Source organism: Salminus brasiliensis, chromosome 24 (assembly GCF_030463535.1).
Source record: "Salminus brasiliensis chromosome 24, fSalBra1.hap2, whole genome shotgun sequence".
Taxonomy (NCBI): domain Eukaryota; kingdom Metazoa; phylum Chordata; class Actinopteri; order Characiformes; family Bryconidae; genus Salminus; species Salminus brasiliensis.
Window position 1 is genome coordinate 17223267 of NC_132901.1, and position 12828 is coordinate 17236094.

At 42.4% G+C, this 12828-nt stretch overlaps 1 protein-coding gene across 1 annotated transcript; it reads left to right on the forward strand.

Moving 5' to 3' along the window:
- Positions 1 to 1112: 1112 nt before the first annotated feature.
- Positions 1113 to 12063, forward strand: LOC140546578 (5,6-dihydroxyindole-2-carboxylic acid oxidase-like). Its single transcript, XM_072669949.1, has 7 exons — positions 1113 to 1467; positions 2040 to 2362; positions 4594 to 4798; positions 5939 to 6106; positions 7570 to 7746; positions 7964 to 8110; positions 11843 to 12063. The coding sequence occupies exons 1-7, from the start codon at positions 1113 to 1115 to the stop codon at positions 12043 to 12045; spliced, it is 1578 nt and encodes a 525-aa protein (XP_072526050.1). The 3' UTR covers positions 12046 to 12063.
- The last annotated feature ends 765 nt before the right edge of the window (positions 12064 to 12828 follow it).

Genomic DNA, 12828 nt, shown 5'->3' on the forward strand with positions numbered 1-12828 from the left:
AACATTAGTACCCCCTGCCTAAAACTGAGTAGGTCCCTCCTGTGCCACCACAACAGATATGAGCATTCGAGGCAAGACCTTTGAAGGCATCCTGTGGTACCTGGCACTGAGACACTGAAACATTAGCAGCAGATCCTTTAAGTCCTGTAAGTTGTGAGGGGGTGCCTCTATGGATCACATCAGCCTTAGGTGCCCATGACCCTGTCTTTGGTTCACCGGTTGTCCTTTCTTGGAGCACTTTTGGTAGGTACTGCCCACTGCATACCAATGCTGTCTCAGCAATGGGTGCAGCGTAAAGTAGCTGACTGCATTCATTAGAAGAGTCCACATACTTTTAGACGTATAGTGTACAAAAAATGGTGATTTATGGAACCCAAAGTGGTTCTTCTAAGGCATTGCTTAGAGGATTAACTATGCTATGGGAAATCCACCTACCAGCAAGAAAGATGGAAATAAAGAGAGATCAAGAACGAAAGTACTGGCCCTGTGACTGTGGATCTGTAGGCACATGACTCTGTGCTGTGGGGCTTGTAGAGCTGCACTCAGAGCCGTACAGAAGTACAGAGGCAGCTCATTTAAAAGAACTGGGTTAAGTATGTGGGTTCTTGCATTTAATGTCAAGTATACCTCTCAAACTCTAGCCTACACATGTACTATTTTTTAATTAGATGGAGGTACTAGCGAACAGTCGACTAGTGAACCCTCTACAGAGGAAGCTTTCCAGTAGGCCGCCTGCAGTAGTATGCTGCAGCCTGAGGCCGAGCTGGAGCTACCTGACCCTGCTAACCCCCCCTGCAGCTGCCTAGTAGGAAATGTGACGTGGTCACGCGGGGATCAGAGATCCAGGCAGTCACGCGCTAATCCGCTATTTAAGCTTCTGTGCTCATTTGGCTCGCACGCAGCCAATCAGAGGGATGGGGTTTTTTGGGATGGAGAAAGGAGTTCAACAGTGAAGGCTTGTAATTGTCTGTAGGTTCACCAACTAAGCCACAGTCGTGTTATGCAGCGTGACTGACTGACTGACTGAGCAGCTTCTGTTCATTTTACGTTAAGACATAGTCCAAGCACTGAAGACTAACCCAGTAAGCTAGCGCAAGTTGTCCTCAGCTACGATGTGGATGTACGGGGCTTTGGTGCTGTTGTGGGCCGCTGTCGTGTGTGCCCAGTTTCCGCGGGTATGTGTTACACCAGAAGGGCTCCGGAGCGGTCAGTGCTGCCCGTCTCCCTTCGGCCGGGCTGCCGACCCGTGCGGATTGAGCTTGAGAAGAGGGCAGTGTGTGGCGGTGCGGGTGGACGCTCGGGCTCATGGGCCACAGTATCCTCACGACGGGCGGGACGACCGCGAGCGTTGGCCAATCAGGTTCTTCAACCGCACCTGCCAGTGCAGCGGCAACTTTTCAGGTCACGACTGCGGGAGATGCAGGCATGGGTTTACTGGACCCAACTGTGACCAGCCGGTGCCTGTAGGTAAGGGAAATTCATCACTGTACAAGAGAATTCATTGCTATTGCTATACCCTAAACTCAAATTCAAAATAAAGGTGTTTCAAAGGGTTCCTTGGGCGATGTCATAAGAGAACCACATTAGGTTCCATCAAGAACCATGTTTGTTATAGAGATGTAGGAACCTTAAGAGGTTTGAAGAAATGGATGTAAAGGTTTTTTGCCAGTTCTCTCTTTCACAAAAGTGGTTCTTTATTAATCCAAAAGTGGTTCTTCTGTGATACCCCTTAAAGAACCATTTGTAGCACCTTTATTTGAGCCTTAATATTTTTTTTCAAAAAATTGACACACTGTGAAGAATGGCATGAATTTTTCTTAAAAATAAAAGCGCTAATATGGGTTCTTTGGAGTGATTTCAGAAGAACCACCTGCGGTTCCTTAAAGAACCTTGCTTAAGGTTCTTCAAAAACTATTTTTACCAGTGTGCAAGAGCTTGATATCAGTTTAAGTTACACGTTTGCTCTCTCTCTTGCTACCTCTCACTACTCTCGCCACTACTCTCGCCACTTCACCCCTCTCTTTCTCTGCCTTTCTTAGTCAGAAGAAATGTAATGACCCTGACCCCGAACGAGAAGCGTGCCTTTGTGGACGCCCTGGACCAGGCCAAACGTACCGTCCACCCCGACATCGTCATCGCCACCCGCCGCTATTCGGAGGTGTTCGCACCCGGCGGAAATACTACCATGTTTGAAGACATCACCATCTACAACTACTTTGTGTGGTCTCACTATTACTCGGTCAGCAAAACCTTCCTGGGTGGTGGAGAGCCAAGCTTTGGAGGTGTAGATTTCTCTCATGAGGGACCTGGCTTCCTAACCTGGCATCGCTTCCAACTCCTGCAGTTGGAACGGGACATGCAGGTAAGAGCAGCAGAAGCAGTGCTGGTCTAATCTATTTACTGCTTCTCAAATCTAATCCAGATTTGCTCCAGGCTGAGGTGCGCATCTTCATGCATCTTCAGATATGGAGCTTCAGAGGCTTCAGATCATTTGTAGCTGTAGAAAATAGGATGGGTTCAGGATGATCAGAGCTGTGGATGATTTTAGAATGTCTGTAAAAGTTATGTTGAGAGTTACAATGGAATTAATATCCAGAAGGCCTCATATTTGCTTGCTGGTGATTACAAATCAATCTATCTAGTTTATATCACATACACTACATAGACAAAAGTATTGGGACACCTGCTCATTCATTGTGTCTTCCAAAATCAAGGCTATTAAAAAGAGTTTATCCTGCTTTTGTTGGAGTAACTGTCTCTACTATTTAGGGAAGATGGCTTTCTATTAGATTTTGGCTGGGTAGTGGCTGTGAGGATTTGATTGCATTTAGCAACAACAGAATTAGAGAGGTCAGGATGTTGAATGATCACCACCCCATCTCATCCCAGACTCAACCCAACCCAACAGTATTGGATGGAGCCCCACCATCATTCCAGAGATCATTCCACAGTTCCACTGCTCCACAGCTAATGCTAGCATTAGGCACGATGCCAATAGGTTTATGTTTTTTTTGTTGGCAATACTTCTCTTCTAAGCTATGTGTGTGTGCATTTGCACGTTTGAGTCAGCAACGGTGCAACTTAAAGTAGCTGAATGCATTCATTAGAAGGGTTGTCCACAAACATTTGGACATGTAGTGTATACATGACTGCTTTAATAATTAAGAGTTGTAAGATCATACTTCACACTCACTTCTCTAGTACGAACTTGATTCTTTATGGAACTAAAAGTGGTTCTTCTATAGCATCGCTCAAAGAACCTTTATTTTTAAAAGGTGTGCAAAACAAAAGATGAATGGGAGAGATCTTGCAGCCTGTGATAAGTATTTAGTGATTAGGTCTTCCACCTGGTGCCGACATCCTAGGCGAGAAGCGGATATCCAAACCTTAGGCATGTTAAAGTGGTCTAAAATCAGAACTGTGGGGGGGGAAGGATAATATTATGCTATCATAATTAGAAATCAAATAGCAGAAAATGTTGTTAGGCTTGTAATGATGTGAAGCCAGCCTTGCTGCTCACTCTAAAACAAAGAAACTGCTGATCCCAAAGCTGATACTCATCTGGAAGCGCTTTGCTCTCTGCATAGCATTACAAACAGGATTACAGGCCTACGCCATTAAGCATGGAAGGCTCCTTACAAAGGAAATCATTCCTTGCCTTTCGCATGCGCAGGCCCCCCAACGTCGCAAGATAAACACTGCCGGGTTCTTCCATGGTTTCTTAGGCATCTTCTTTCCATATCTTGATGTAAAGGATAGCCTAAAGCTACAGTCATATGGAATTTACCAGATGACAAAAGATTATGAATCTTAATAAGAGGGTTCAGTGTGCACTAAATGTTTGTAGACACTTCACACACACACAGTGACTAGTCCCTGTAAAGAAGTATAGAAAACAGGACTATCTGGATCAGAATAAAACTGAGCCTATTGGCATCCTGCCTAATGCCAGGCGTGGGCTAGAGGGACATAAAGTCCTCCAGCATTGAGCTCCATTCAATACTTTTGGGGTGAGTTGGGGAGTTGGGGATGAGGTGGTGGCCTGGTGATCATTTAACATCCTGACCTCACCAATGCTCTTGTGGCTGAAGGCAAACAAATCCTCATAGCAATGCTTCAAAATATAGTAGAAAGCCTTCTTCCCTGGACAGTAGATACTAGACAGTTACTTCAACAAACACAGGATAAGCTCTTTTTTTTAATACCCTTGAATTCTGAAGAAACAATGAATGAGCAGGTGTCCCAATACTTTCGTCCATATAGTGTAGTTAAGTGGAGGAACTACAAACCCCCTTTAAAACACATTTGAAAATGGCAGTGGAGAATGGACAAAGTCATGGTTGTGGGTTTGATATTCACATACACAAAGCTTCAACTGTTGGGCCCCTAAGCAAGGCCCTTAACCTTCTCTGCTGTAGAGATACCATAGCATGGCTGTCTGTGCTCTGACGCCAGCTTTCTAAACCAGGGTATGGAAAGAGACTCATTTCATTGTACTGTAAAAGTGTATAAATATAATGATGATGGAGGTTTACATTTATTTAATCAATACCTGCATCTAAATCAACCGGTACATTGCACATCTCCACGCAGGACATGCTGCGAGACCCGACTTTTGCACTGCCATACTGGAACTTTGCTATCGGGGGCAGCGAGTGCGACATCTGCACGGATGACCTAATGGGCGCCCGCAGCAACTTCGACATGAACGGCATCAGTTCCAACTCCATCTTCGCACAGTGGCGTGTGATCTGCGAAAGCGTGGAAGACTACGACACTCTGGGCACCATCTGCAACAGTGAGATCTCTAGATTCCTCTTATGTTTTTTCAGCGGTGCCTTTACAGCTCTGAAGAGTTGTTGCCTCACATATGGGATTTGACATTATTCTAACTACCAATTCATTGTTTGGCATCATAATTCAAGACCTGCATGTTTTCAATAATAGACAAACAATTTGGCTACAATTCACTACAACTACAATGCTAATGAAGCCTAACCTCCTAACCTGTGTGATGACTATGGCATGCAGTTAGCACTATACTCACTATAGTTTTTATACTACATTGGCTTCATAGACCAAGATACGGTCTCCACCCTTTTCACAAATGTGGAGTCAATCAGTGGATCCCTGCATCATTAAGCCCACCCACATAATAGTTCTAGGCCCCCAAGTTAGCTTAGCATGCATAGTACGCAAACCATGTCCATGTGTGGAAGAGCCACAGGAAAAGCATCTCCAGGTATGCAATGGTCAGTACCTACCAAAAGTGGACACCCAAGGCTCACTGGTGTATGCAGGAGGCGAAGGCTAGCCTGTCTGGGCTAATCCCTCAGAAGACCTACTGTAGAGCAACATTAATGCTTTAATTAACATTAAAGTCTTGTGGAGTCCATGCCTTGAACTTGACCCTGATCTGTTTTGGAAGCACAAGAAGGGCCTATACAACATTAGGCAGGTGGTTTTAATGTTATGGCTGATTGGTGGGTATTTTGTAGCCTGACAAGAGTTTTACGTCTTGCAGCGCCCTAGAGGCATCCAATCTTCTGACGGAACATCAAAGACATTCTCGATGGCATTATTAGAATAAATACTGTTTCCCTCAGATCCACTAAAACATCAGAGCCAGGGGCGAGTGACCCTGTCTGCATTCTGCATTCCCCATAATCATACAGCGTGCAAATGTCCGGGTGCTCACATGATGAAAAGCTTCTGGAAATAATCCTGCCCTGTCCTGCACTGCTCGTTAAAAACTTACCAGACTCTAAACAGTAAAGTATGCAGCAAAAACTGCTTTACACTTGAGATCGGGCTCTCTGTAAAGGCAGTGTGGTGTTTAGATAAACTTGTACCTGCCATAAAATGAATAGCTCAGCATGCCCTAAAGCTCTCATTCTCTCTCTCTCTCTCTCTCTCTCTCTCTCTCTCTCTCTTTCAGGTACAGAGAGTAACCCCATCAGGAGAAATCCAGCAGGAAACGTAGCTCGACCTATGGTGCAGAAGCTTCCGGAGCCTCAGGACATAGCAGCATGCCTGGAGGTGAACACATTCGACACCCCTCCGTTCTACTCCACCTCGTCCGAGAGCTTCAGAAACACCATTGAGGGTGAGGAGACACACAAAACACACACACCCTTTCATGGACACTCACCTCCAGTGTTACAGCAGTGATCTTGCAGACAGACCAGCCAACATGTCGACTTAGCGCCCTCTGCTGCCGACAGTCAGGAACTCTAAACACCCAAACATCAGAGCCATCAGTGATAGCTGCACCATATGATACCGGTTTTGTCCATTTTTGACCCAAAAAATGTAATTCATTACTACACTATGAAATAGCATAGTGCGTAGGATCTATAAACATTTGGAAAAGGGTTCTATACTACTCTATAGTTTAGTAAACAATAGTACAATTTTTGGTGAAATCTACAAAGAAACACCAATCTGAAGGACGCAACAGTGCAGGCTAGAAAAAGTAAGTAATCCCTTACTTACTTTTGGATTTCTGGATTTCTGCACCTGGATTTCTGCACTCTAGTGGTAACAGTGGCACGGAAAAACGCCCTCAGATCGAGAGGAAGAAAGCGTAGTAATACAATGAGGTGAGGATGAATGAAGGCAAGGCCCTAGAGCAGGACAGCGGACAGCAGGTAGTGCCAGGTCTGTCGGTACCAGGATGGAACAGTTGGAATCTCAATACATGGGAAATTAAGAAGCTCTCTTTGGAATTACCTGAATTTCTGCACTCATTACTAATAAAATGTGGTCTGCTTGTTATATAAGTGACATTCTTGAACTGTTTATGACTTTTATTGAGAACATTTAGTAAACATCCGAAGTGCAGGCTAGAAAAAGTAAGTAAACCCTTTGGATTTACCTACATTACTGTACGAATTGCTAATAAAATGTGGCCTGTTTATAAGATAAGTTACAATTATAAAATATTATTTATTTTATTGTGCACATTGAGGAAACGTCCACAGTGCAGGCTAGAAAAAGTAAGTGAACTCTTTGGAATTAGCTGAATGTCTATTCTATTGGTCACAAATAAACTGTGGCCTAAACATGATTATGAACAAATACAGTCTGATAACACAAACATCCTTGTTCATGTCATATTAATAACCAAATTGAGTAAACGTCCACAGTAAACAGTTTAAATGTAATTAGTTAGATAATATTTGTTTATAATTGTGACTTAGGTAAAACCACATTTTATTAGTAATCAATGCATAAATACTGAGAATTCTGAAGGTTTTTGCTTACTTTTTCTAGCCTGCACTGTAACATTTACTCAATGTGCTCAAGAAAAGACATGAACAGTTCATAATTGTGGATGTTTACTTAGCGTAAATAATAAATAAATGGCAAAAATGACATGATCACATTTCATTAGTAATCAATATAGAAATCCAGGGGATTCACCTGTATATAGAACCCTTGTTTTTACCCAAAGATCCATTTTTTAGGAGTGTACAGTAAAAGACTGCCACAACCGTATGCATAAATGATTATCTACATTCTGTCAAGTAGATGTTAATGCTGGTACCCTCTGTGCTGTGTTGCTAGGTTACAGCGCCCCTGAGGGAACCTACGATCCTGTGGTGCGAAGCCTGCACAACCTGGCTCACCTGTTCCTGAATGGGACGGGTGGAACAACGCATCTGTCCCCCAATGACCCCATCTTCGTCCTGCTGCACACCTTCACTGATGCCATCTTTGATGAGTGGCTCCGGAGACACCCAGGTAACACAACCTACACACACACACACTTACACACACCTGTGGTGCCAAATGATGCTCTTTTCTCTATGTCATCAATATGTAATTAAGAAATGATGGCCACGATTAAAACATGAAGACATGAATGGTTTCCAGTCTGTGGTTTAAGACCTGTGATATGTGTGATCAGTGTTGTATATTGTGGTTTGTGAATAACATCACCTTCTTGTCTTTATATTAGAGTCTGCCATATATCCTGTGGAGAATGCACCCATTGGCCATAACCGAGATTACAACATGGTGCCATTCTGGCCTCCCATCACCAATGCTGAGATGTTTGTCACAGCACCAGAAAACCTGGGTTATTCCTACGAAGCTGACTGGCCATGTACGTATAATGCGCACTTAAGCTCAGCATGCTTGGATTGCTAGACCATGAGATCTTGGTGCTGGTGTGCTGAGGTCATAGGCTCTAGGCTGACGGCTAAGTACATCAGTACAGAAGTGGCAACATCTCAAGGTATACCACAAGCTCTGGTGTACTATAGCAGTTATACCACGTTCTATTGCTGATATTACTGTTAGATTTGGAGTGAGTGAAGAAACATCGTACCTCTTACATCTGCAAAGAGCTCTGATCTGCAAAGAGTGCTGCTATGGGAAACTCCCACTTCTCTCCTATAGGGATTAGTTTCTCCTTGTCCATTTTCGGCTACTATAACAGTTTGAAGTCCACACACAGTGTAAAACACAGTGTAAAATATTACAATTGCCTGTATGATACTAAAATTAATAAAGAGTGTTAGACTAGACAGACAGTAAAATCTGCATGGAGAAACGCAGGCCAGAAATGTGAAGTCTTGGGCGACCATATTCATCGGGGACACATCAAGCAGGCCTAAGGTGTAGGACTGTGGCAGTGTGTGTATGTGTGTGTGAGAGTCTCACAAACAGCTTAAAGAGAGCTTTACTTTTTACATATATTATATAGATTTATGTCTATTTTTGAATGCATAAATAAGATTCCATAAAAAATACCGTTTACGTTGAAGTCTATCGCCGTCTCCTGCATGCCTTCTCTCTCAGGGAAGCAGTTCGACCAATAGTTGCCTGTAGATACATGTAGAACAGTTGTAGTGGCAAGAAGGCAGTAATTCAATCAGACGTGAAATCAGACGTGAAATCAGACGTGAGAAAAGGTTTAAAGATTTACTGTAGAGACGGAGGTGCAGCCAGGAAACACACCCACCCAATGCTAACATGGCTGGGTGGATGAATGTACATAGAAACAAAGACACAGGCAAAGTGACAGACAGCTGAGCAGCTGAGCAGACAAATGGCTGAACAAACAGACAGACAGACAAATGTATGGACCACAGGCCTGCAGGGAAAATGACGTGTTAGCTAGTCTGCTAGCTTTTAGTTATGCTGGTTGATTTAGCTTTAGCTCGCTAGTCAGGTGTCGCTAATTAACTTGCTAGCTTTTAGTTATGCTGGTTGATTTAGCTTTAGCTCGTTAGTCAAGTTTTGCTTACTAGCTTGCTAGCTTTTAGTTATGCTGGTTGAGTTAGCTTTAGCTCGCTAGTCTGGTGTCGCTTATTAGCTTGCTAGCTTTTAGTTATGCTGGTTGATTTAGCTTTAGCTTGCTAGTCAATTTGTGCTTATTAGCTTGCTAGCTTTTAGTTATGCTGGTTGATTTAGCTTTAGCTCGCTAGTCTGGTGTCGCTTACTAGCTTGCTAGCTTTTAGTTATGCTGGTTGAGTTAGCTTTAGCTCTCTAGTCAGGTGTCGCTTATTAGCTTGCTAGCTTTTAGTTATGCTGGTTGATTTAGCTTTAGCTCGCTAGTCTGGTGTTGCTTATTAGCTTGCTAGCTTTTAGTTATGCTGGTTGATTTAGCTTTAGCTCGCTAGTCTGGTGTTGCTTATTAGCTTGCTAGCTTTTAGTTATGCTGGTTGATTTAGCTTTAGCTCGTTAGTCTGGTGTTGCTTATTAGCTTGCTAGCTTTTAGTTATGCTGGTTGATTTAGCTTTAGCTCGCTAGTCAGGTGTCGCTTATTAGCTTGCTAGCTTTTAGTTATGCTGGTTGATTTAGCTTTAGCTCGCTAGTCAGGTGTCGCTTATTAGCTTGCTAGCTTTTAGTTATGCTGGTTGATTTAGCTTTAGCTCGCTAGTCAGGTGTCGCTTATTAGCTTGCTAGCTTTTAGTTATGCTGGTTGAGTTAGCTTTAGCTCGCTAGTTAGTTTTTGCTTATTAACTTGCTAGCTTTTAGTTATGCTGGTTGATTTAGCTTTAGCTCGCTAGTCTGGTGTCGCTTACTAGCTTGCTAGCTTTTAGTTATGCTGGTTGATTTAGCTTTAGCTCGCTAGTCTGGTGTCGCTTACTAGCTTGCTAGCTTTTAGTTATGCTGGTTGATTTAGCTTTAGCTCGCTAGTCAGGTGTCGCTTATTAGCTTGCTAGCTTTTAGTTATGCTGGTTGAGTTAGCTTTAGCTCGCTAGTCAGGTGTCGCTTATTAGCTTGCTAGCTTTTAGTTATGCTGGTTGATTTAGCTTTAGCTCATTAGTCAAATTTTGCTTATTAGCTTGCTAGCTTTTAGTTTTGCTGGTTGAGTTAGCTTTAGCTCATTAGTCAAATTTTGCTTATTAGCTTGCTAGCTTTTAGTTATGCTGGTTGAGTTAGCCAGCTTTAGCTTGCTAGTTAGTTTTTGCTTATTAACTTGCTAGCTTTTAGTTATGCTGGTTGAGTTAGCTTTAGCTCGCTAGTCAGGTTTTGCTTATTAACTTGCTAGCTTTTAGTTATGCTGGTTGAGTTAGCTTTAGCTCGTTAGTTAAGTTTTGCTTATTAGCTTGCTAGCTTTTAGTTTTGCTGGTTGATTTAGCTTTAGCTTGCTAGTCAGGTTTTGCTTATTAACTTGCTAGCTTTTAGTTATGCTGGTTGAGTTAGCTTTAGCTCATTAGTCAAATTTTGCTTATTAGCTTGCTAGCCTTTAGTTTTGCTGGTTGAGTTAGCTTTAGCTCATTAGTCAAATTTTGCTTATTAGCTTGCTAGCTTTTATTTATGCTGGTTGATTTAGCTTTAGCTCGTTAGTCAGGTGTTGCTTATTAGCTTGCTAGCTTTTAGGTATGCTGGTTGAGTTAGCTTTAGCTCGCTAGTCAATTTGTGCTTATTAGCTTGCTAGCTTTTAGTTTTGCTGGTTGAGTTAGCTTTAGCTCATTAGTCCAATTTTGCTTATTAGCTTGCTAGCTTTTAGTTATGCTGGTTGAGTTAGCCAGCTTTAGCTTGCTAGTTAGTTTTTGCTTATTATCTTGCTAGCTTTTAGTTATGCTGGTTGAGTTAGCTTTAGCTCATTAGTCCAATTTTGCTTACTAGCTTGCTAGCTTTTAGTTATGCTGGTTGAGTTAGCTTTAGCTCATTAGTCAAATTTTGCTTATTAGCTTGCTAGCTTTTAGTTATGCTGGTTGAGTTAGCTTTAGCTCATTAGTCAAATTTTGCTTACTAGCTTGCTAGCTTTTAGTTATGCTGGTTGAGTTAGCTTTAGCTCATTAGTCAAATTTTGCTTATTAGCTTGCTAGCTTTTATTTATGCTGGTTGATTTAGCTTTAGCTCGTTAGTCAGGTGTTGCTTATTATCTTGCTAGCTTTTAGTTATGCTGGTTGATTTAGCTTTAGCTTGCTAGTCAATTTGTGCTTATTAGCTTGCTAGCTTTTATTTATGCTGGTTGATTTAGCTTTAGCTCGCTAGTCAGGTGTCGCTTATTAGCTTGCTAGCTTTTAGTTATGCTGGTTGAGTTAGCTTTAGCTCGCTAGTTAGTTTTTGCTTATTAGCTCGCTAGCTTTTAGCCAAGTTTAAGGTGCTGTCAGTTGATTGGATTAAGGAAGGGAAAAAATGCTAATTTTAAAAGCTTAGTTAACATTAAAGTTAATTGAACTTAAAGTAGCAATTTAACAGAAAAATAAATTAAATTTAAATATTTTTAATGTTAACCTTTCACTGAGTTTCATCTTTAAATGACCCTTGAGACCTTCACAGTGCTGACCCACTGATTATTACCTATTATAATACATGTGTTATAACAAGTCGTCTAATGTAATAGCACATATATAATCACTGATTCTGTCTCCAGCCCGTCCCATCACTCTGACCGAGATCATCACCATCGCCGTGGTAGCAGCCCTCATCGTCGTGGCCATCATCTTCGCCATCACCACGTGCGCCGTCCGCTCCAGATCGTACAAGATGGACGGCAGACAGCCGCTGCTCGGAGAACAGTACCAGCGCTACGACGACCACGACAGACACAGCGACAAGACCCAGTCTGTGGTCTAAAACCACCGGTGCCAGAAAACTCCACCACTGCCCTCTATCTCTCAGACATTTTGTATCATTTCCACGTCGTAGATAGAGAAAGAGCCGACGCCATTAAATTTTGTATGTATTTACAAAGAAAGGAGACGTGCCTCAAGCCATATGTAGCCAAAGTCTGGGCCCAACTCCTCACATAGAACAAAAATGCCTAATTGCACTTAGTTCGATGGTTTAAATGACACAATATTAGGTGCTAACCTTGCTTCAGTAACTGTTTTGTGTAAATTTGTAAACATACATTTGTAATTGGTCCTTATTTAACTGTTTTTCAGTTGAATGAACACAATAAAAAACTTTTACCATGTCCATTGTAACCAAGGGTTGTGTGTTAGTGTGGTCTATGAAGCCCAATGCCAGCCAGTGTTAGACTTCAACCTCCACTAGATGGCAGACCATGCAGGATAATGAGGACTGTGTCCTTACAACTAAGGCAAATACTGAAGTAGTGTTAGCCTTGCTGTTGTGAGTGGGGCTTAAACAGATTAGAAGAGTGTACTGGTGGACTGTTGGGCGTCCTTCCATGTCCTTCGGTGTTAGCACTGCCAAATGCACCTTTACCTTTTCTAAAACATCTGTAGTTCTGAAGGACAAAAGTATGGGGACACCTGCTGTTTCGTTGCTTTTTCAGAAATTTAAGTATGGAAAATAAAATGATTCTACTTTTGTTGGGAAAAAAATGTCTCTACTGTCCAGGGAAGGCTGTCCACTAGATTCTATGAGACTTTGGAGCATTGCTGTAAGGAT

What these genes read in the sequence shown, in the direction of transcription:
- LOC140546578 (XM_072669949.1), top strand. Translation starts at nt 1,113, where the DNA reads ATGTGGATGTACGGGGCTTTGGTGCTGTTGTGGGCCGCTGTCGTGTGT. An exon ending in TGACCAGCCGGTGCCTGTAG is followed by an intron (nt 1,468 to 2,039) that starts GTAAGGGAAATT and finishes TGCCTTTCTTAG; the next exon opens with TCAGAAGAAATGTAATGACC. An exon ending in CTTCAGAAACACCATTGAGG is followed by an intron (nt 6,107 to 7,569) that starts GTGAGGAGACAC and finishes CTGTGTTGCTAG; the next exon opens with GTTACAGCGCCCCTGAGGGA.